Source organism: Ornithorhynchus anatinus, chromosome X5 (assembly GCF_004115215.2).
Source record: "Ornithorhynchus anatinus isolate Pmale09 chromosome X5, mOrnAna1.pri.v4, whole genome shotgun sequence".
NCBI classification, from domain to species: Eukaryota; Metazoa; Chordata; class Mammalia; order Monotremata; family Ornithorhynchidae; genus Ornithorhynchus; species Ornithorhynchus anatinus.
In genome coordinates this window covers 2,681,520-2,701,394 of record NC_041753.1, presented here as the reverse complement: position 1 = coordinate 2,701,394, position 19,875 = coordinate 2,681,520, and the positions used below count along the sequence as shown (strand labels likewise).

Below are 19,875 nucleotides of genomic sequence, written 5' to 3'. Positions count from 1 at the left end.
CCATCAGAGTCACGCCCTGGATCTGATCCTGCAAAAGGAGCTTTGGGTCCTGGTGAAGTGAGCCTGGTCACCATCAAATAATGGAGAATCTGCCCTGCTGCCGGGGCTGCCAAGTGTGAGGGCACAGGGAGGAATCGGGCTGGTGAGTCTGGGGGACCCTGCCCTCGGAGGGTGGGGGCTGAATTTTGGGGAAATTCTCCTTGAAACTGGAGAGGGTGGGGGTAGCCACCTGAGGTAGAGGGCAATTTGGTTGGGGAGTGGCAGGAAATGACCTGAGGGCTGCCCCTTCCCCAGGACGGTAGAGGAAGGGCTGGCCAGGGTGGGGGGTGCCCGCAGGAAGGGATCGGACGGGGGAGGACCTACACCCCAAACTCCAAGGACTAGGAAGACTCCCTCTTTCCCCTGACATTGACCACAGTCCCTGGGTTTTTCCGGTAGCCTCAGAGACTATGGGCACCTGAGAGTTGGGGGTGGTGGGAAGGTCGGGGTAAAAAGGGGTAGAGCAGGAAGCAGGGAGAAGAAGAGATGAGGCAAAGATCCTCATTTGCCCCCATGAACCTGATCCTCCAGATCCCTGAATAAGGAAGGTGGGTTCTTCTCCTCCCCTCCCCAGTGGAAGTGTTCTCCCCATCCTCACTCTGGACCCCAGGAGGGAGGAGGCAGAAGTTGATCCACTGCCTAGCCCCAGCTTCTTCCCTGGGGGTCTGCTGGAGGCAGGTGAGTGGTCTGGGAGACAGAGAAGAGGCTTGAAAGGAAACAGGCAGAAGGAGGGGGCTGTGGAGAGCAACTGGAGTCCAGTGTCCCCCTGCCCCTCCATTCACTCCTGTGGCCCTCGGAAGGTAACAGTACAATAGTGGGTGGGATCAGGGGGCTGGCAGTTAAAGAAAAGATGAAGCACTCACAGACAGCACTAGGGGCCCTGGAGGGAGCCTTGGAGGAGCAGTGTGGGCAGAAGGACAGAAAGTTCCTTTATACCATAAAAAAGTCAAGGTGTCAAGTTGTGTTGTTGCCCAGCAGCTTCTGTGACATAGGGGAAGGGGAGGGGGGATTTGGCTTCCTGAAGGGGATCCATGGATGCTGGAACTTGATGAAACATGTTGCCCACATCTTGTCCAGAAAGGCACCAGGCAGACAGACTCCAGATGCTACGGTGTAATGAGCCTGTCTCTCCCCATCATAGTCTTTCTGCCTCCAGGGAAACTTTGCCTGATTCCCTGCTTGGCATGGGAGAAGTGCTGTTTAGTAGAAAAAGCCTAGCCATGGGGGTCAGGAGACCTAGGATCTAATCCTGGCTCCACTACTTGCCTGCTTTGTAACCTTGGGCAAGTCTCTCATTTCTCTGGGCCTCAGTTTTCTCATTTGTAAAATAGAGATAAGATAACTTTTCTCTTTCCCAGTCTGTAACCTCTATGTAGGACAGGGACTCTGTCTGATAATAATAAAAATGATGATGGTATTTGTCCCAATCTGATTATGGGGTATCTTCCCCAGTACTTACTGCAGTGGTGGGCACATAGTAAGCATTCAACAAATAAACCAATTGTTATTATTATTAAGGCTCCCCAGTGACAGTATGCAGAGGTTGGGGCAGATGGCACCATGTTCTGGTAATTTGGGGGTGCTGGGCTCTCCCAATTCTTTCTTGTTCCCACCAACCCTGGCTTTCGCTATCTTGGTCTTGTGCTGATCTGGGGAAGTTAGGGAGGGGAAGGAGTTAGAGTCTGGTGTTGGATCATCTCCTTCTTCCCCCCTACTTGGGTTAGAGGCACTGGGGGGTCAGAAGAGCTGCTGGGGGATTGGGCTTGGCTCCCCAACTCTTGCTCCCTACATCCCAAAACTTTCCCCATCACCACTTCACCCACTGACAACTCTTGCCTCCATGGCAGAGGGAAAGAAGATCCTTGTCTAAGCCTGTCTGGGGAGACGTCTGACTCGTGGTGGAGTTTGGTTGATGTAGTTCCTCTCTCTTTCTCCTGTCCCACCCCCAACCCTTCCAATCTCTTCTGGGAGCAGGGCAGAGGAGAGATGGAGGAACAGGGGGAACAGTGCCCCAAATTGAACATTTCCAGAACAAGGATGGTGGTCCCTGCTCCTCCCTTTCCACAGCCCCACTTCTGTCATCTAGGAGAATCCCCATAACTTTGGGAACTAGACTCCTCCTCTACTTCCTGCCCAGCTGGGGTCTATCATGGCCGCCAAGGAACCAGGAGGGACACAAATGTCTTCCAAGTGGGGAAACAGTTCCCACCATGGGGTTCACACAAGTCGGGTCTGGGTCTGTGAGAGGATCTCATTTCCTCTTCTCCCATTTCCTTCTTCATCTCCCTTCCACATGGATTTGCTCCCTTTTTTCTCACTTCTCTCTCAAACATACACAGCACTTAAGAATATATCCATAATTTATTTATAGTAATGATAATAATTTCGGTATTTGTTAAGCACTTACTATGTGCCAGGTAGTGTACTAAGTGCTGGGTTGGATACAAGGAAATCAGGTTGGACACAGTCCCTGTCTCCAATGGGGCTCCAAGTCTTAATCCCCATTTTACAAATGAGGTAACTATGCATGGGAAGGTTAAGTGACTTGCCCAAGGTCACACAGCAGACAAGTGGCAGAGCCTGGATTGAAACCCAGGTCCCTCTTTCTCCCTCTACACTATAAGCTCATTTTGGGCAGGGAACGAGTCTACCAAATCTGATACATTGTACTTTCCCAAGCACTTAGTACAGTGCTTTGCATATAATAAGCACTTAATAAATAGGATTGACTGATTGATCGACCCAGTGAATTGGTATTCTCCTCGCTCATGCGTTTATAGTCCTCACCATCACAGGTGTGGTGGGAAGTCCAGTCCAGAGCCCAGTCACCACCTTGTTCTACTGTCACTTCCACAGTGGTTTTTTGAGGCAGGGAGAAGTAGAAACGTTTTTCCAAGAACCAGTGACCTGGTGGTCTCCTTATGGTCTGGGACCCACTGTGGTCACCAGTTCACACCTCAACTCTGCAAGGTTTCTTCACCCCTGCCTTTCTTCACCCCTGCCCGGCCTCTAGAGACATCAGGTGGAGACACAGGAACTGACCCTGAGCTCCTGCTGACCTTTGACTTTTGTTCTCAAACCACCAGCTCTCAGGTCAGTGTTCTCTTGTTGTGAAGTGGCCGTGTTGGAGCAAAGAGCAGATCCAGGTCATTTTCCTGACTCATACTGTGGGACAGAGACTTTGAGTGGTCAAGGGGAGGCTGGGAGGATTGCGGATTGGTAACCGGGCACTTGGGGTTGAAGATTTGTTTTAGGAGAGTTGGTGACACATGGCAGGAAGCTAACCTGTACCAAATGCCAGGTCCAGGAGTCTTCCACTGCTGCGTGTCCCATGTCCTAGTTCCTGTCTGGCTCTCTGATGGGGAGGGAGAGGTATCAACTGATCCACCACTGTCTCTTTATGCCCCAGTGATGAAGAAAACAGCAGGTTTCCCAGAATCCTTCATCCTCCTCTTTCTCCAGATGCTCACAATTGGTTCAGGTAAGAGTTTCTTTTTCCTTTCACTCTTACTTTGGGTTGTCTCAGAGGGAGATAAAATTCTTTCATGGGTCACCAGTGTGGATGTTCCTCTCCAGTAATGAGAGCTGAGCGGATTGTGTTTCCTCTCAATCAGTGGTATTTATTGAGCATTCACTGCTTGGAAAGCACTTGGGAGAGTACAACATAATAGAGTTGGTAGACATATTCCTTGCCCACAAAAAATTTGCAGTCTAGTGGGGGAGACAGACATTAAAATAAAGAAATGAACTGCAAAAATGTACACAAGTGCTGTGGAACCAAGGGTGGGGTGAATAAAGAGTGAAAATCCAAGTGAGTAGAAGGCAATGGAAGGAGAGGAAATGAGGGCTTGGTTGGGAATGGATTCTTAGGTTTCACCCCTTCTAAGACTGTAAGCTCATTGTGAGCAGGGAATGTGCCTGTGTATTGTTGTATTGTACTCTCTCAAGTGCTTGGTACAGCACCCTACACACAGTAAGCACTCAATAAATAAAGTTAAATGAATGAATGAAATGTGCTTTTAATAAGGCTTTGAAAGCAAGGAGAGTGATCGTCTGTCAACTATGAAGGAGAAGGGAGTTCCAGGTCAGAGGCAGAACTGGGGCAAGGGTTCAGTGGTGACACTGAGGTACAGTGAGTTGATAGACCTTAGAGGAGCAAAGTATGTGGGCTGGGTTTTAATAGGATATCAGGAAGGTAAGGTAGGAAAGGACAAGCTGATTGAGTGCTTTAAGCTGATGATAAGGAGTTTCTGCTTGATGCGGAGGTGGATGGGCAACCACTGGAGGTTCTTGAGTGGAGAGACATGGACTGAACAGTTTTGTAGAAAAATGATCCAGGCAGCAAAGTGAAGAATGGACTGGAGTGGGAAGGGGCAGGAGGCAGGGAGGTTAGCAAGACAGCTGATGCAGTAGGATAAGTGCTTGGATAAACATCATAGCAAGTTGGGTGGAGGGGAAAGGGAGGGGTTTTATCATTATTGTGAAGGTTGAACCGACAGAATTTGGTGACAGATTGAATATGTGTGTTGAATGAAAGAGGTGTGTTGAGGATAATGCCAAGCTACGGGCTTGTGGGGCAGAGAAGATGGTGGTGGTGTTTACAATGATGGGAAAGCCACGGGGAGGACAGGGTTTGGGTGGGAAGGTAAGGAGTTCTGTTTTGGAGTTGTTAAGCTTGAGGCATCTATGGGAGATCCAAGTAGAGATGTCTTGAAGGGAGAAGAAAATTTGAGATTTTAGAGGAGAGTGATCAGAGATGGGGATGGAAATTTGGGAATCATCTGCTTGGAGATGGTAGTTGAAGCCATGGGAGCGAATGAGTTATCTAAGCAAGTAGGTATAGATGGAGAATCAAATGGGACCAGATACCCCATTGTCCTTCAGAGGGCGAATGAGGGGCTTGTCTGCCCTTCTCATGGGGACATGTCTCCCCCTCCCACCAAAGCCCCTGTAGCAGCTTCTCTCTGACTGTTTCGCTTTATTACAGCTCAGTTTTCTGTGATTGGACCTGCTGAGCCCACCCTGGCCTTGGAGGGGCAAGACGCTGAGATGCCCTGTCACCTGAACACTAAGGAGAGTGCTGAGGACATGGAGGGGAGGTTGTTCCGATCCCAGCCCTCTAACATTGTGCACCTGTACCAGCACGGAAAGGACCAGTTTGGAAGGCAGATGGAGGCGTATCGAGGGAGGACGGAGTTGGTGAGAGATGCAATGGATTATGGGAGTGTGGCTGTGAGACTACACAACGTCAGAGTCTCTGATGAGGGAAACTACCACTGCTCTTTCTTTGATGGTTCTCAAAATGAAGCCCCTCTGGAGCTGCAGGTGGTTGGTGAGTTCCTGGTTTTTCATTGTGACCAGTGGAGAATTTTTCTCTCAAATTCCTACGCAGCATCATAGACAGTCCAGTTCTAACCAAGAATCCCTTATTGCTTCAGGACTCTACAATATCCACTCCGTGTTTCCATGGGACATTTTCTATGGGTCAGCCTCTTCCTGGATCTTTTTAAAGACTGAATTCCTGTGATTCTGAATAGTTTGGGGCTAAGATGAGGCTCAGGGGCCATCCACCCCCATCTCACCTACTGGACAGGCTTTTCCCAAGAAACATTCATGTTTTGTAATGTTGGGGCCTCTCCTGACCTGGGGGCTGAACATGTTTAGGACAAGATTCTGTTCTGGTGGTCCCATGCCAGACTGGTTGGGATGAGGCAAGGCTCTGTCTGGGTCTGGTTATGTTCCATCATTTTGGGTATCAGTAAGGGGTCACAAGGAGTCGGAGAGGTTTGAGTAGAGGTGGGGTGAAGTAAGGTCAGGCTGGATGGGGCAAGGTCTGTGATGGGGATGATAGGATAATAATAATACTAAAAAGAATGGTAATAAAATTGGCATTGTTAAGTACTTACGGCGTGTCAAGCACTTTATTAAGCCCTATGGTATGCATAGCATAAGCAGATTGGACAAAATTCCTGTCCTACATTGGCTCACTGTATAAGGTTGGAGGAGAAGGAGGGGCTTTAAGGCTCTCAATCAGCTCTCCCTTATCCTGTTTAGAAACAGTGTGGCTTAGTGGAAAGAGCATGGGCTTGTACCTACCCCAGTGCTTAGAACAGCGCCTGGCACATACTAAATGCTAAACAAATAAAATTATTATTCCTACCCTCCCACTTTGCTCTTCCAACACCAACCTACTCCATGTACCTCAATCCCATCCCTTTCGCAGTCACCCATTGTTTGTGTCATCCCTCCCTATTCATTATTATGGAACTCGCATGGCATAATGGATAGAGCACAGGCCTGGGAGCCAGAAGGTCATGGGTTCTAATCTTTGCTCTGCGCCTTGTCTGCTGTGTAACCTTGGGCAAGTCACTTCACTTGTCTATACCTCAGTTGCCTCAACTGTAAAATAGGGACTAAGACTGTGTGCCTCAATTGGGACAGGTACTGTGTCCAACCTGATTACCTTGTATTTACTTTAGTGCTTAGAACAGTGCTTGGCACATAATAAGAGTTTAACAGATACCATCATTACTATTACTTTTATTATTAGATGGGACTCACATTCTAAGTAGGAGGGCTCACAAGTATTTAATCCCCAATTTGCATATGGGGGAACTGAGGCACAGAGAAGGTAAGTGACTTATCTAAGGTCACACAGAAGACAAGTAGTGGAGTCCAGATTAGAGCCCAGGTTGTGTGATTCAGAAGTTCATGCTCTTTCTCTTCTGCTACGCTGCTTTTCCTGTGCTGGAAGAAATAGTCAAAGCCCAAAAAAGAGGAGAAGGGGAGCAAGACCCTCCAACCAAGGACACAGCACTCTCCCTGGGGAATCATGAGAGGCTCCTTCTCCTCCGTGACCCCCCTGTTGCCACACCCCAGCCCGGCCAGGCCCGGAAAATGCTTGGCCCTTGTCCTTTCCCACAGTGCTCGTTGTGCTCCCCAAACCACTAGGTTTCCAACCCTACACCCCCCACCTTCCCTTCAGAGACAGGAAGAGAGACCAGGGGTCACTGCCCCTGCTGTGGGCTCTCAGTGTGTCCTGGAGCAAAGACACAGCGAGGACCTAGGACCCCTGATCATGCCTCCTCCAATGAGTATCTAACTCCCCTAAAGCTATGGAAAAGGGCATATTTGCCCCATATTTCCCTCTGATGATATTTTTGGGAATTTTATTTCAGCTCCCCTCTTCCCGACAGCTGTCTCCTTGATGGTGGCCCTGGGGGTGACCCTCCCTATGCTGGGACTGCTCACCGCTGGAGGTTTTTATCTCTTCTGGAAACAGCACAGGGACAAAGGTAAAGGAGTGAGAATATATCAGAGACATCTTCCTTGTGGCAGGGAAAGGCAGTAGACCAGATGGGGAAGAGAAAGACACACAGATCAGAGATCAGTGTCCCCAGATACTTGGCAAAGACAGACCCCCCCAACCTCACACATACAACCCACAATCTGACATTGTATTTCCCCGAGATAAAGGACCAATCCTCTGTTTCACCTGTCACTCTTGGGGCCGGAGAGACAATAGGGAGTAGAAACCCCAGCCCCTGCATGTAGTTCAGACTGGAGCCAATCACCTCCCTTGCATTTTTCTGCCACCACCCCAGTTCCCACAGTGCAGCTGCAAACCCAGCAGAACCAGGAGATCTGAGCTGTGGGAAATAACAACTGGCCACATCAACTTTCTCTTCCTGGCAATTCTGGGGACAATGGTCACCATTCCATATCTAAGGCTCATTTTCTGCATAGTGGGTATCTTTCTGAGGAGCCAGACCCATGTCGTATGTCCCGAGAAACTGAGTTCTCTTACCCTATTTCAACCCCTCCCAGCCTACCCCTGGTTTTCCTGTTCTGGAGGGTCCCTGACTTATTTCTGTTCATTTCCAGAGAAATTCCTGTTGGAGCTCAGTAAGTTCTGTGTTTCTTCCATTTCTGTCATTTTCTCATGTTGGTGTTTGTATGTGCTCCATCAACCCAGTGACATCTCCTCTCTCTGTTCTCTTTGCAGGGCAGACACTGGTAGAGTTACGCACAAGTAAGTGACCCTAAACATGCTCTGTGATAACTGGTCCCTTCCACCTCGGGGGTCCAGGCCCTCCTTGGTTTCTGCCCTGAGGTCCAGACCCAGGCAGTTCCCAGAACCTTCTGCGGCCTCTTCACCCTCCATTCATTCATTCATTGAATTGTATTTTTTGAGCGGTTACTTGTGCAAGACACTGTACGAAGCGCTTGGGAGTGTACAACATAACATCAGACACATTCCCTGCCCTCCATTCCTCCCGCTCTTATTTCTCCTCCTGCTCCACTCTGCTGCTGTCAGGAGCCCCAGGAACCTCTTGGAATGGCTGGACCAGAATTGGGGGGGTGGGGCGACCACGGACACAGGGGAGGTGAAGCCCCATGCAGGAATCTGGGATCCCTAGCAATGACCGGGTAAGCCTGGGTCCTGAGCCCTAGGGGAAGGGCGGAGAACGGCGAGATGTTGTCACATGCCATGAGTTACGAGAGGAGGGTCGTGTCTCCGCCTCCGGGCTGGTCCTTTGTGAGAGCGGCAGGTCCCGGGGGTCACACGGGGCGGGGTCACGTTTAAGGAGCCGCTCCCTCTCCCTCCACCCAGAACGGTTCGGCCCGGCCGATGGGATCAGCCTCCCCCACCGGGGCCTGTCCTCTGGCCTGTCCCTTTTCTTCTCCGGGGTCTCCTCTGCCCTGAGCCCCAACGCTCACCCACAACTCTGTCCGCAGCCAATGTCACTCTCGATCCTGACATGGCTAATCGCTATCTCGTCCTGTCTGAGGATAGGAAACAGGTGACACGGGGAGACACATGGCAGGACCTGCCCAACAGCCCGGACAGATTCAGTCATGATTTCTGTGTGCTGGGCCGCGAGCGCTTCACCTCTGGGAGATGTTGCTGGGAGGTGGAGGTCGGAGAAAGAAAAGGCTGGTAAACTGGGGGTTTGCAGGGAAAATGTGAGAAGGAAAGCGGGGATCTCAGTGTCACCTGAGCTTGGATTCTGGACCGTGAAGAAAGATGACGATGGATACTGGGCCCAAACTTCTCCCCCGACCCATCTCCCCCTGACCACCCGCCCTCTCCGGTGGTGGTTTACCTGGACTACGAGGCCGGAGATGTCTCCTTCTACAGTGGCACTGACCGATCCCACATCTACACTTTCCCCCGCGCCACCTTCTTGGGGATCCTCCTATCTTTCTTCTACCTTTGGCCTAGTGATCCAACCCCCCGACCATCTGCCCTGTGCCCGGTGGGGCTAGGGGGACCCGGTCCCTGCCCCCTCTCAAGACAACTCAGTGACCCCTTCAGAGGTGGGACCAGCCTCAGCCACTGGAGATCGGTATCCCCTCCCTGGGGCCAGCCCAGCCCCGGGGTCCCTCCTGCCCCTTAGGGAGCCGCCCGGCCCCTGATCTCTGACTCCTGCAGGTCTCGGTCTCCTCCCGGGGCTGCAGCTGCCTGTGTCCCCACCTCCTCTGCTTTGGGATGGGTGAGGAGGAAGGAGCGAATGTGGAAAATTGTGTGAGGAAAAACCAGCAGGATTTAGTGGCAGCGTGGAGAAGCAGCGTGTCCTTACAAGCAAAGGGCCTGAGAGTCGAAGGACCTAGGTTCGAATCCCAGTTTGGCCTCTGTCCGTTTTGTAACCTTGGGCAGGTCACTTCACTTCTCTGGGCCTCAATTACCTCACATGTAAAATGTGGATTGACTGTGAGTGTCATGTGGGACATTCTCTGTGTCCAATCTCATTTTCTTGTATAGTAATAATAATAATTTTGGTACTTGTTAAGTGCTTATTGTGTGCCAAGCACTGTTTTAAGCACTGGATTAGATACAAGTTAATCAGGTTGGTCATAGTTCCTTTTCCACAAACGGCTTACAGGCCAAGTAGAAAAGCAGCATGGCCCAGTGGAAAGAGTATGGGAATCAGAAGGACCTGGGTTCTAATCCCTGCTCCACCACTTGTCTGCTGTGTGACCTTGGACAAGTCACTTCACTTCTTTATGCCTTAGTTAACACATCTGTAAAATGGGAATGAGACTGGGAGCCCCTCGTAGGACAGGGACTATGTCCAACCCAATTATCTCGCATCTATCCCAGCACTTAGTACAGTTCTTGGTACATAGTCAGCACTTAAAAAATACCATTATTAGAGAAGTACTATGGCTTAGTGGATATAGTATGTTCTTGGGAGTCAGAAGGAACTGAGTTCTAATCCAGTCTCTGCCACATGTCTGCTGTATGACCTTGGGCAAGTAACTTCACTTCTCTGCACCTCAGTGACCTCCTTTATAAAATGGGGATAAGAGTAATAATAATAATTGTGGTATTTCTTCTTTCTTTTAATTGTATTTATTTCATTCATTCATTCATTCAATCCTCTTCATTGAGCACTTACTGTGTACAGAACACTGTACTAAGCACTTGGAATGTACAGTTGGACAACAGAGACAATCCCTGCCCAACAACGGGCTCCCAGTCTAAAAGGGGGAGACAGACAGCAAAACAAAACAAGTAATCAGGCATGATGAGAGAGTCTCTGGGCTTAGTGTAACTGTTCCCCTTCTCATAGGTATTACTGTGTGCAGAGCACTGTAGTGCTTGGGAAAGTACAATACAGCAATAAAAAGTGACAATCCCTGCCCACAACGACCTCACAGTGTAGTGGACTGGACACACTGCCTTCACTTGGGATGGCCACTCACCTCTCATGGTACCCGGAAAAGGGCCCTAGGAGCAAGGGGCAGGAAGCAAACTGGCCCAGAGAGGCCTCAGGCCTCCCCTGTCCATCTGTCAGGAAGGAGTGGTCCAGAGGTTTGTTAAATGCTTACTACATGCCAGTAAGCTTGTGTGGGGTGGACACAAGCAAATTGGTGTGAACACAGTTCCTGTCCCATGTGAGGCTCAAAATCTCGATCCCCTTTTTACAGATGAGGCAACTGAGGCAAGAGGTGAACTGACTTGCCCAAGGTCACACAGCCGATATGTGGTGGAGCCAGAATTAGAACGCTTGTTTTTCCGAGTCCCAGGCCTGTGCTCCATCCACTGTGCTATGCTGCTTTGGCTGCTTCTCCTGCTACCTAGCAACAGCTTTCATTCTTAGCCCTCCCTCATAAACTAACTTGACCCTTAAATGATCCAGTACACAGATGGCAGCTGGATCTGTGTTTTACTGAAAAGGTGATGATGGGGGTTTAACAGTGAGTTGATTCCAATTCCATTTAATGGATATTTATCTAAATTAAAGGTAGAATTTTAAATAAGAAAGTTTATTTTCTTTCCTTTCACAGATTTGACCTACATTCCCTTATGGGATCAGGCCAAACTCAAAAGCTAAACATATCTGAGGCTATATTTTGGTTAGTACAGTACTCTAGCGTGGCTCATTGGAAAGAGCACGGGCTTTGGAGTCAGGGCTCATGAGTTCGAATCCCAGCTCTGCCACTTGTCAGCTGTGTGACTGTGGGCAAGTCACTTAACTTCTCTGTGCCTCAGTTCCCTCATCTGTAAAATGGGGATGAAGACTGTGAGCCCCACGTGGGACAACCTGATTCCCCTGTGTCTACCCCAGCGCTTAGAACAGTGCTCGGCACATAGTAAGCGCTTAACAAATACCAACATTATTATTATTATTATTATAGTAAGTGCTCAATAAATACTATTGAATGAATGAAATGCCCAAATTAAAATAGCAGCAATTGCTGTTATGCCATTATTAGATTTTACATTCCTTGGGGCAATGACCACATCTTTTTCTTCTATTTTATGTTTTCCAAGCACTTAGAACAAAGCCCTGTATATCTTAGGGGCTCTGTTCAATAAATGCTGATGACAATGATGATGACCTAATTTAAATATATGCTTAATAGTACACTATGGTCTGAGAAAATAAATGTGCATTTTACTGCATTTGCTACACCAATAAAAACATAACAACTTGAGTTTTCATTCTGCATGTTGCACTGTTGTATTGCAGGTAGAAGGGCTATGTCAGTCCAATTGTGACTCAGGTTTATTTGTAATATGTTAATCAAAGCTGGTTTAGGATAAGCTTATTTTTTTAGCCAAATTTCAGGTCTTAAAAATCGACAGAGCTTTATTTCTAAGGTGTCCCCATTCTGGACTACATACCACATTGATGCAGTTTCTTCTCATTCATTCATTCATTCATTCATTCATTCATTCATTCATTCATTCATTCAATTGTATTTCCTGAGCGCTTACTGTGTGCAGAACACTGTACAAAGTGCTTCATTGTGGGCAGGGAACGTGTCTTCCAACTCTGTTACACTGTACTCTCCTAAACGTTTAGTACACTGCTTGGCATATGGTAAGTGCTCAATAAATATGATTGGTGAAACTGCTTATTCGATAAGTAGATTCCCGGTGCTTCCTGGGCACTAGTGAAACTGCTCAAGATGCCAGATGTTGTTTTTGACAGGTCAAGCATCAGAATCATGCAAAGGATTGGGCACCACCATGTTTGATGAGAAACATTATGGTACCTACTTCATTCTTACTCAGGTAACCTTCTCATGTCTGATAACCATGCTCGTACACTTCCTTTTGCCTGGAGCTCCCTCTCCCTTCATATAGTCACCTAACCACAGATCTCTTCCATTTTTAAAGCCTCCTGAAATCCCACCTCCTCCAGAAGGCTTTCCCTGATGAATATTTCTTCTCAGCATTTACACACTCAAAGTCACCTGTATTATTTACGCATATGTGAATTTATTTACTCTATCTTTCATGTTTCTATGTCCATCTTTCCATTCTCTTCTAACTTCCCATCTGTAAATAACTTTGTTTCTGTTTCTCCTAATCGGTTGATCTTGAGAGCAGGATTATGTCTTCTAATTCTACTCTTTCTTCTAAACACTATTGTAATCTGGCCTCTCAAGGAAAATGGTGGTCTTCCTGGTTTGTTTTCTACCTGTGTTAGTACATGAGACAATATACTGCTTCAGCAGGAGAATTCATTCACAGCTTTCGGCTTTCTGGGCCTGTGTATAGCACTTCCCTAGTGCAAGTTGGTGCATAACCTCAATGTATTTCAAATTTTCTAACCATCCACAACATTACTTAGTTCTAGCAAATTAATTTGTATTATTTTCACATTTTGTATAAGTGTACTTTCAGCAGTCATTGATGTCCAGTAGCTCCCAGATGATTATCACTGGGAGTTTGCTGCTACATACAGACTCCAGTTTTTATGACTATTGTTACATCTACAAGTGGGGCTGAATAAAATATTCTTAGTGACAAACTACTTGATGGTGATGATGGTATTTTTTAAGTGCTTATTGTTCAAGCACTATTCTAAGAGTAGGGGTAGACACAAGGTCATCTGTTTGGAGGCAGTCCCTGTCCCATGAGGGGCTCACAGTCCCAATCCCCATTTTACAGGTGAGGCAACTGAGGCACAGAGAATAATAATAATACTGATTGTGGTATTTATTAAGTGCTTATTGTGTGCCAGGCACTGTACTAAGTGCTGGGGTGGATCAGCAAATCAGGTTGGACAGAGTCCCTGTCCCACATGGGACTCACAGTCTCATTCCCCATTTTACAGATGAGGTAATTGAGGCCCAGAGAAGTGAAGTGACTTGCCCAAGATCATACAGCAGATAGTTGCAGGGCAGGGATTGGAATTCATGACTTTCTGACTCCCAGGTCCCTGCTCTATCCACTACATCATGCTGCTTTTGCCCAAGGACACACAGCAGACAAGTGGCGGAGCCGGAGAAGCTGCATAGCGTAGTAGATAGAGTTCGGGCCTGAGAGTCAGAAGGTCATGGGGTTCTAATCCTGGCTCTACCATTGGCCTGTTGTGTGACCTTGGGTGAGTCATTTAATTTCTCTGTGCCTTAGTTACTTCATCTGTAGAATGGGGATATAGCCTGTGAGTCCCTCACAAGAGAGGGACTGTGTCCAGCCCAATTTACTTAATAATGTTGGTATTTGATTTGTATTTGTTAAGCGCTTACTATGTGCAGAGCACTGTTCTAAGCGCTGGGGTAGATACAGGGTAATCAGGTTGTCCCACGTGAGGCTCACAGTTAGTCCCCATTTTACAGATGAGGTAACTGAGGCACAGAGAAGTTAAGTGACTTGCCCAAAGTCACACAGCTGACAAGTGGCAGAGCCGGGATTCAAACTCATGACCTCTGACTCACAAGCCCATGCTCTTTCCACTGAGCCACACTGCTTCTTAGCTTTGCTTTGCTTGTATCCACCCCAGTGCTTAGTACAGTGCCTGGCATACAGTAAGCACTTAATAAATACTACTACTATTATTATTATTATTTTATTATCATGTAGGAGAGAGTAAGATTAATCCCCATTTTACAGATGAGGAAACTGAGGCCCAAATAAATTAAGTGATTTGTCCAAGGTCACACAGCAGACACATGGCAGAGCTGGGATTAGAACCCATGTCCATCTACCCCAGCATTTAGAACAGTACCTGGCACATAGAAACCACCTAACAAATACCACAAAAAGAAAGTGGCAGACCCAAATAAAGGGAAGAAGACAGAGAACAGCAAAGATGACACCGAGGTTGGAAGCTTCTGGAAACTGGTGACCAGGGGATTGCAGTTGCTCAGCAACCCAACATAATAATAGTAATTATGATAACAATAATAATAATAGTAAGGAAAATTGTGGTATTTGTTAAACACTTACTAGGGGCCAAGTCCTGAGAATCAGCATAGCCTAGCAGATAGGGCATGGGCTTGAAAGTCAGAAGGATCTGGGTTTTAATCCTAGCAGTACCATTGCTGTATGACTTTGAGAAAGCCACATAACTTCTCTATGCCTCAGCTACCTCATCTGTAAAATGGGGATTAAGACTATGAGCCCCATGCGGGACATGGACAGTGTCAAACCTGATTGCCTTGTATCTACCACAGTGCTTATTACAGTGCCTGACACATAATAAGTGCTTAACAAATATCATTAAAAAATACGACTCTTATATGGGCCGGAGCAAATCTATTCTAGTCAGATTTGACACAGTCCCCATCCGTCATGGGGTTCAGAACCATTTTTTTCCTCCCAGGACGGTCAGCCAATGTTCTTTTCCTTTTGTTCACAGAGAACATTGAGACCATCAGGTTGGATTTCCCTCTCACTAGTCCTTTTGCTTGTCCCCTGCCCTTTTCCCCGGTCTCCTGTACCTCTTTTCCTCCTGTCTTTGATCAGAGCTGCCCTGTTCCTCCATCCCTGAAGACACTGCTTTTTCCCCTTCCCCTCCAACTCTGCCTGAAAATGGCTCCACGTCTTTGCACTCTCATTGGTGCTTATCGTTGTCCTCCTGTTCTCTTGGCCTTGAGGTTTTTTTTTTCTTTTTTAGGGCTCAATCCCAATTTTACAGATGAGGGAACTGAGGCAGAGAAGTTAAGTGACTTGCCCAAGGTCACACAGCAGGCATTTGATAGAGCTAAGAACCTAGGTCCTTCTGATTCCCAGGTCTGTGCTCTTTCTATTAAGCAACGCGGCTTCTCTGCTTTTGTCTTTCTAATTCAGTCTTTCCTCATATGCCTGTTGCTGTTACCTTCCCCTTCTCACCATTCCTTGGAGGGTAGTGATTTCCTCAGGGGCCGCACACATTGACCACAGGTCACACAAGGTCTTTGTTTACTGAGCCAAGCACCCACATCACCCCATCCTCTGTGGGGAGTGCTCACACAAACTGGGGGTGATAAGGTTGGAATAGAGAAAGAAAGAAGGAAAGTAAGAAGGAGATCGAAATGGTTAAAAAAGTTGGACATGAGATGTAGGGGGTGGAAGGTGACCGTTACTAGAATCTGGAATGGGTGGCAGAGGCGGATGATATGGGCTTCAAATAAAGGGAAACAAATGATGGGGGAGGTGGAATGGTGTGAAAGCGGCACTGGGGCATGAGAAAGAAGTCAGCCAACTCCTCTTTTCCCAGTGAGTCTGGCTGAGTGGGAGAAGATGAGGGTCCCTCTGGAAAGAGCAGCCAGGAAGACCGTGTCATCTCAGGAGAGCCAAGTTTCAGTCAGGGCTAGGAAGAGTAATAATAATAATGTTGGTATTTGTTAAGCGCTTACTATGTGCAGAGCACTGTTCTAAGCGCTGGGGTAGACACAGGAAAATCAGGTTGTCCCACGTGGGGCTCACAGTCTTAATCCCCATTTTACAGATGAGGTCACTGAGGCACAGAGAAGTTAAGTGACTTGCCCACAGTCACACAGCTGACAAGTGGCAGTGCTGGGAATTCGAACCCATGACCTCTGACTCCAAAGCCCGTGCTCTTTCCACTGAGCCATGCTGACTGGCTCAGGAACAGGTCAAGGAGGAAGGGAAGCTTCCCCACGATGGAGCGGGCATTCCACAGGCCTAACTTTCCAGAGGCTGTGTGGAGGAAGAAACAATAATACTAATTACTATTAATTATAGTGTTTGTTAGGTGCTATGTGCCAAACATTGTACAAACCACTGTGGTGGATAGAAGATAATAATTGTGGTAATTGTTAAGCACGTATTATGTGCCAAACTCTGTTCTAAGCGCTGGGGTAGATACAAGGTAATCAGGTCAGATCGGGTCCCTTTCCCATACCGGCCTCACATTCTTAATCCCCATTTTACAGATGAGGGAACTGAGGCACAGAGAAGTTATATGAGTTGCCCAAGGTCACACAGCAGACATATGGTGGAGCTGGGATTAAAATCCACATCCTGTGACTTTCAGGCTGATGCTCTTTCCACTACATACTGCTTCTAAATGAGGTAAGTGAGGCACAGAGAAGTGAAGCAACTTGTCTAAGGTCATGCATTAGAGAAGTGGCAAAGGCAGGATTAGAGCCCAAATCCTTCTGATTCCCAGGCCTGTGCTCTATCCACTAGGCCATTCTGCTTTTCACAGGTTCCACATGGGACTCACATTCTAAGTAGGAGGGAGCACAGGTACTGAATCCCCATTTTGCAGATGAGGGAATTGAGGCCCAGAGAAGTGAAGTAACTTGCCTTGCCCAAAGTCACGCAGGAAATAAGCAGAGGAATCAGGATTAGAAACCAGGTTCTCTGATTCCCAAGCCTGGGCTCTTTCCACCGGGTCAGGCTGCTACTCTTTGAAGCCCAGGGCCCAGAAGACTGAGCTCCTTATCTTCCCTCCCAAACCCTGTCCTCTCCCTGACTTTCCCATCACTGTGGACAGCAGTACCATCCTTCCCGTTTTACAGGCCCACAACCTTGGTGTCATCGTTGACTTCGCTCTCTCATTCACCCCACACATCCAAACCGTCACCAAAACCTGCTGGTCTCACCTTCACAAGGAGCAGCTCAATTGAGTTTTCCAAAGCCGATGGTGAGAAGTTTCTGTTTGGTAAGGGCGTGGATGGGTAACGACTGGAGGTTCTTGAGGAGTGGGGGAACATATCCTGAATGTTTTTGTAGGAAAATGATCCAGGGAGCTGATTGAAGTAGGGACTGGAGTGTGGAGAGACAGGAAGCTGGAGGTCAGCAAAGGAGGCTGATACAGCAATCAAGGTAAGGTAATATAGTGATCAGATTACTATTATTAGTAGTAGCAATAATAATAATAATAATAATCATATTTGTTAAGCACTCAACTAAGTACCAGGCACTCTACAAAGCTCTGGGGTAGATACAAGCAGATGGGGTTGGACACAGTTCCCATACCATGTGCTCACAATCTCATTTCCCATTTTACAGATGAGGGAATTGAGGCCTAGAGAAGTGAAGTGTCTTGCCCATGGACACACAGCAGACAAATGACAGAGCCGGGATTAGAACCCATGACTCCCAGGCCCATGCTCTATCCACTATACCATGCTCCTTCTCCTAATTAATGTAGGAGGAGTTTGGATGGAGAGAAAAGAGCAGATTTTAGCGATGTTGTGGAGGTAGAACCGACAGGATTTAGTGATGAATTCAAGGCCAGATGGGATAAAATTTCAAAAAGAGGGTGGTCTACAGTGTTGAAGGCAGCTGAGCGGTCTAGGGGGATTTGGATAGAGTAGAGGCTGTCAGATTTGGCAAGAAGAAGGACTTTGGTGACCATAGCAAGGACTGCTTCATTTGAGTATTGGGGACTGAAGCTAGATTTAAGGGAATCAAGGAGAGAATTGGAGGAGAGCAAATGGAGACGGCAGGTATTTACAACTCTCTCAAGAGTTTTGGAGAGAAATGGTAGGAATGTGATGGGGTGATAATTGGAGGGAACCTCTGGGAAGGTTTTTTTTTAGGATAGAGGATACTTAAGTATGTTTGAAAGAAGTAGGGAAGGAACTGCTGGAAAGTGAACAGTTGAAAATGGCAGTCAAGGAGGGAAGAAGGGAGGGGTTGAGTGTTTTGAAAAGGTACAGGATTGGGGTGAGAAGCACAGGTGGAGGGGGTCTGTCACTTGCCTACTGTGTGGTGTTGGACAAATCATTTAACTTTTCTGTTCCTTAGTTTCCCTTTTTGTAAAATGGGGATTAAGACTATGAGGTTTATATAGGACAGGGACTGTGACCACCCTTATTATCTCATGACTATCCCAGAACTTAGTACAGTGCCCGGTGCTTAGAAAGTGTTTAACAAATGCCATTAAAATGCCGATGTGTCAATTAAATGGTTGTCTCTGGTGTCACTTGGCATTTTGGGTTGTGATGTTTATTGGAAATTATTATTTATTAATAAATTGTTAATCATTTATGAATCTTCATTTATTGGTCATTTATTTCTACATTCCTAGAGAGAGGTCCTTGGGTCAACAAAGGCCCATGTTAGGTAGGGATTGTCTCTATCTTTAGCCAAATTGTACTTTCCAAGCGTTTAGTACAGTGCTCTGCACACAGCAAGCGGTCAATAAATATGATTGAATGAATGAATGAACAAAGACAGTTCTTTGTTCTTGAGTGATCTCTGGTTTACCCTGTTTCAGCAAATCTGTGCTCTTTAAGAAAAGAACCTGAACCATGGCAGAGATCCCCCTGTGTAACAGTCCCTAGAGATGCAAGAACCACAGTCAACTGGAGACAGGGTTGCCTAGTGGAGAAAGCATGGCCCTGGGAGTCAGGAGACCCTAAGTCTAATAGCTCTGCCACTGTCCCACTCTGTATCCTCAGGTGAATAATTTTACCACTCTGTACCTCAATTTCCTCATTTGAGAAATGGGAAAAATAATCCCTATCTCTTTCTACCTCCTAGGGAGGTAGTAAAGAACACAGGACCAAGAGTTAGAGAACCTGGATTCTAATCCCAGCTCTGCCACTTAGCTGCTGTGTGATCTTGGCCAAGTCATTTAACTGATCTGTGCTTCAGTTTCCTCAGCTGTAAAATGAGGATGAAATACCTGTTCTTCCCGCTCACCTAGACTGTGAGCCCCTTGTGGAACAGGGACTGTGTCCAGCAGTTTAATTAGCTTGTATCGACTCCAGGGATTAGTACAGTGCTTGGAACATAGTTAACATTTGTTAAGTCATTAACAAATTCCACAATTATTATGATTGAGATCCATGATGTAAAAATGAAAGTGCAATACAAATTCAATGTAGTTACTATTATTAATCCACCCCAGAATCTCAGATGGAGAAATTAACAAGACTGAGTCATAATCGTTCCTATAGACCAAACCTGAACTTCCCTTATCCTTTTCTAAATCCTCCTTGCATCCCTCCAGTCAATCAACCAATTAAATTTATTAAGTGCTTACTGTGTTCCCGAGCACTGTACAAGCACACAGGAGAGTACCAGCTAACAGAGTTGGTAGGCACATTGGCTACCCACAGGGAGTTTCTAGTCTAGAAGGGGAGAAATGTTGGCACTTCAGAGATACAAAAAAAGCCACTTCCAGGACT

At 47.1% G+C, this 19,875-nt stretch overlaps 1 protein-coding gene across 1 annotated transcript; it reads left to right on the top strand.

The window, feature by feature from the left end:
• LOC114807902 (myelin-oligodendrocyte glycoprotein-like) lies at positions 1-13,313 on the top strand. The gene is made up of 6 exons (XM_029054728.2): positions 1-142; positions 3,449-3,520; positions 5,027-5,371; positions 7,924-7,944; positions 8,045-8,071; positions 12,486-13,313. The coding sequence occupies exons 2-6, from the start codon at positions 3,451-3,453 to the stop codon at positions 12,638-12,640; spliced, it is 618 nt and encodes a 205-aa protein (XP_028910561.1). The 5' UTR covers positions 1-142; positions 3,449-3,450; the 3' UTR covers positions 12,641-13,313.
• The last annotated feature ends 6,562 nt before the right edge of the window (positions 13,314-19,875 follow it).

What these genes read in the sequence shown, in the direction of transcription:
- LOC114807902 (XM_029054728.2), top strand. Translation starts at nt 3,451, where the DNA reads ATGAAGAAAACAGCAGGTTTCCCAGAATCCTTCATCCTCCTCTTTCTC. An exon ending in GATGCTCACAATTGGTTCAG is followed by an intron (nt 3,521 to 5,026) that starts GTAAGAGTTTCT and finishes GCTTTATTACAG; the next exon opens with CTCAGTTTTCTGTGATTGGA. An exon ending in TCTGGAGCTGCAGGTGGTTG is followed by an intron (nt 5,372 to 7,923) that starts GTGAGTTCCTGG and finishes GTTCATTTCCAG; the next exon opens with AGAAATTCCTGTTGGAGCTC.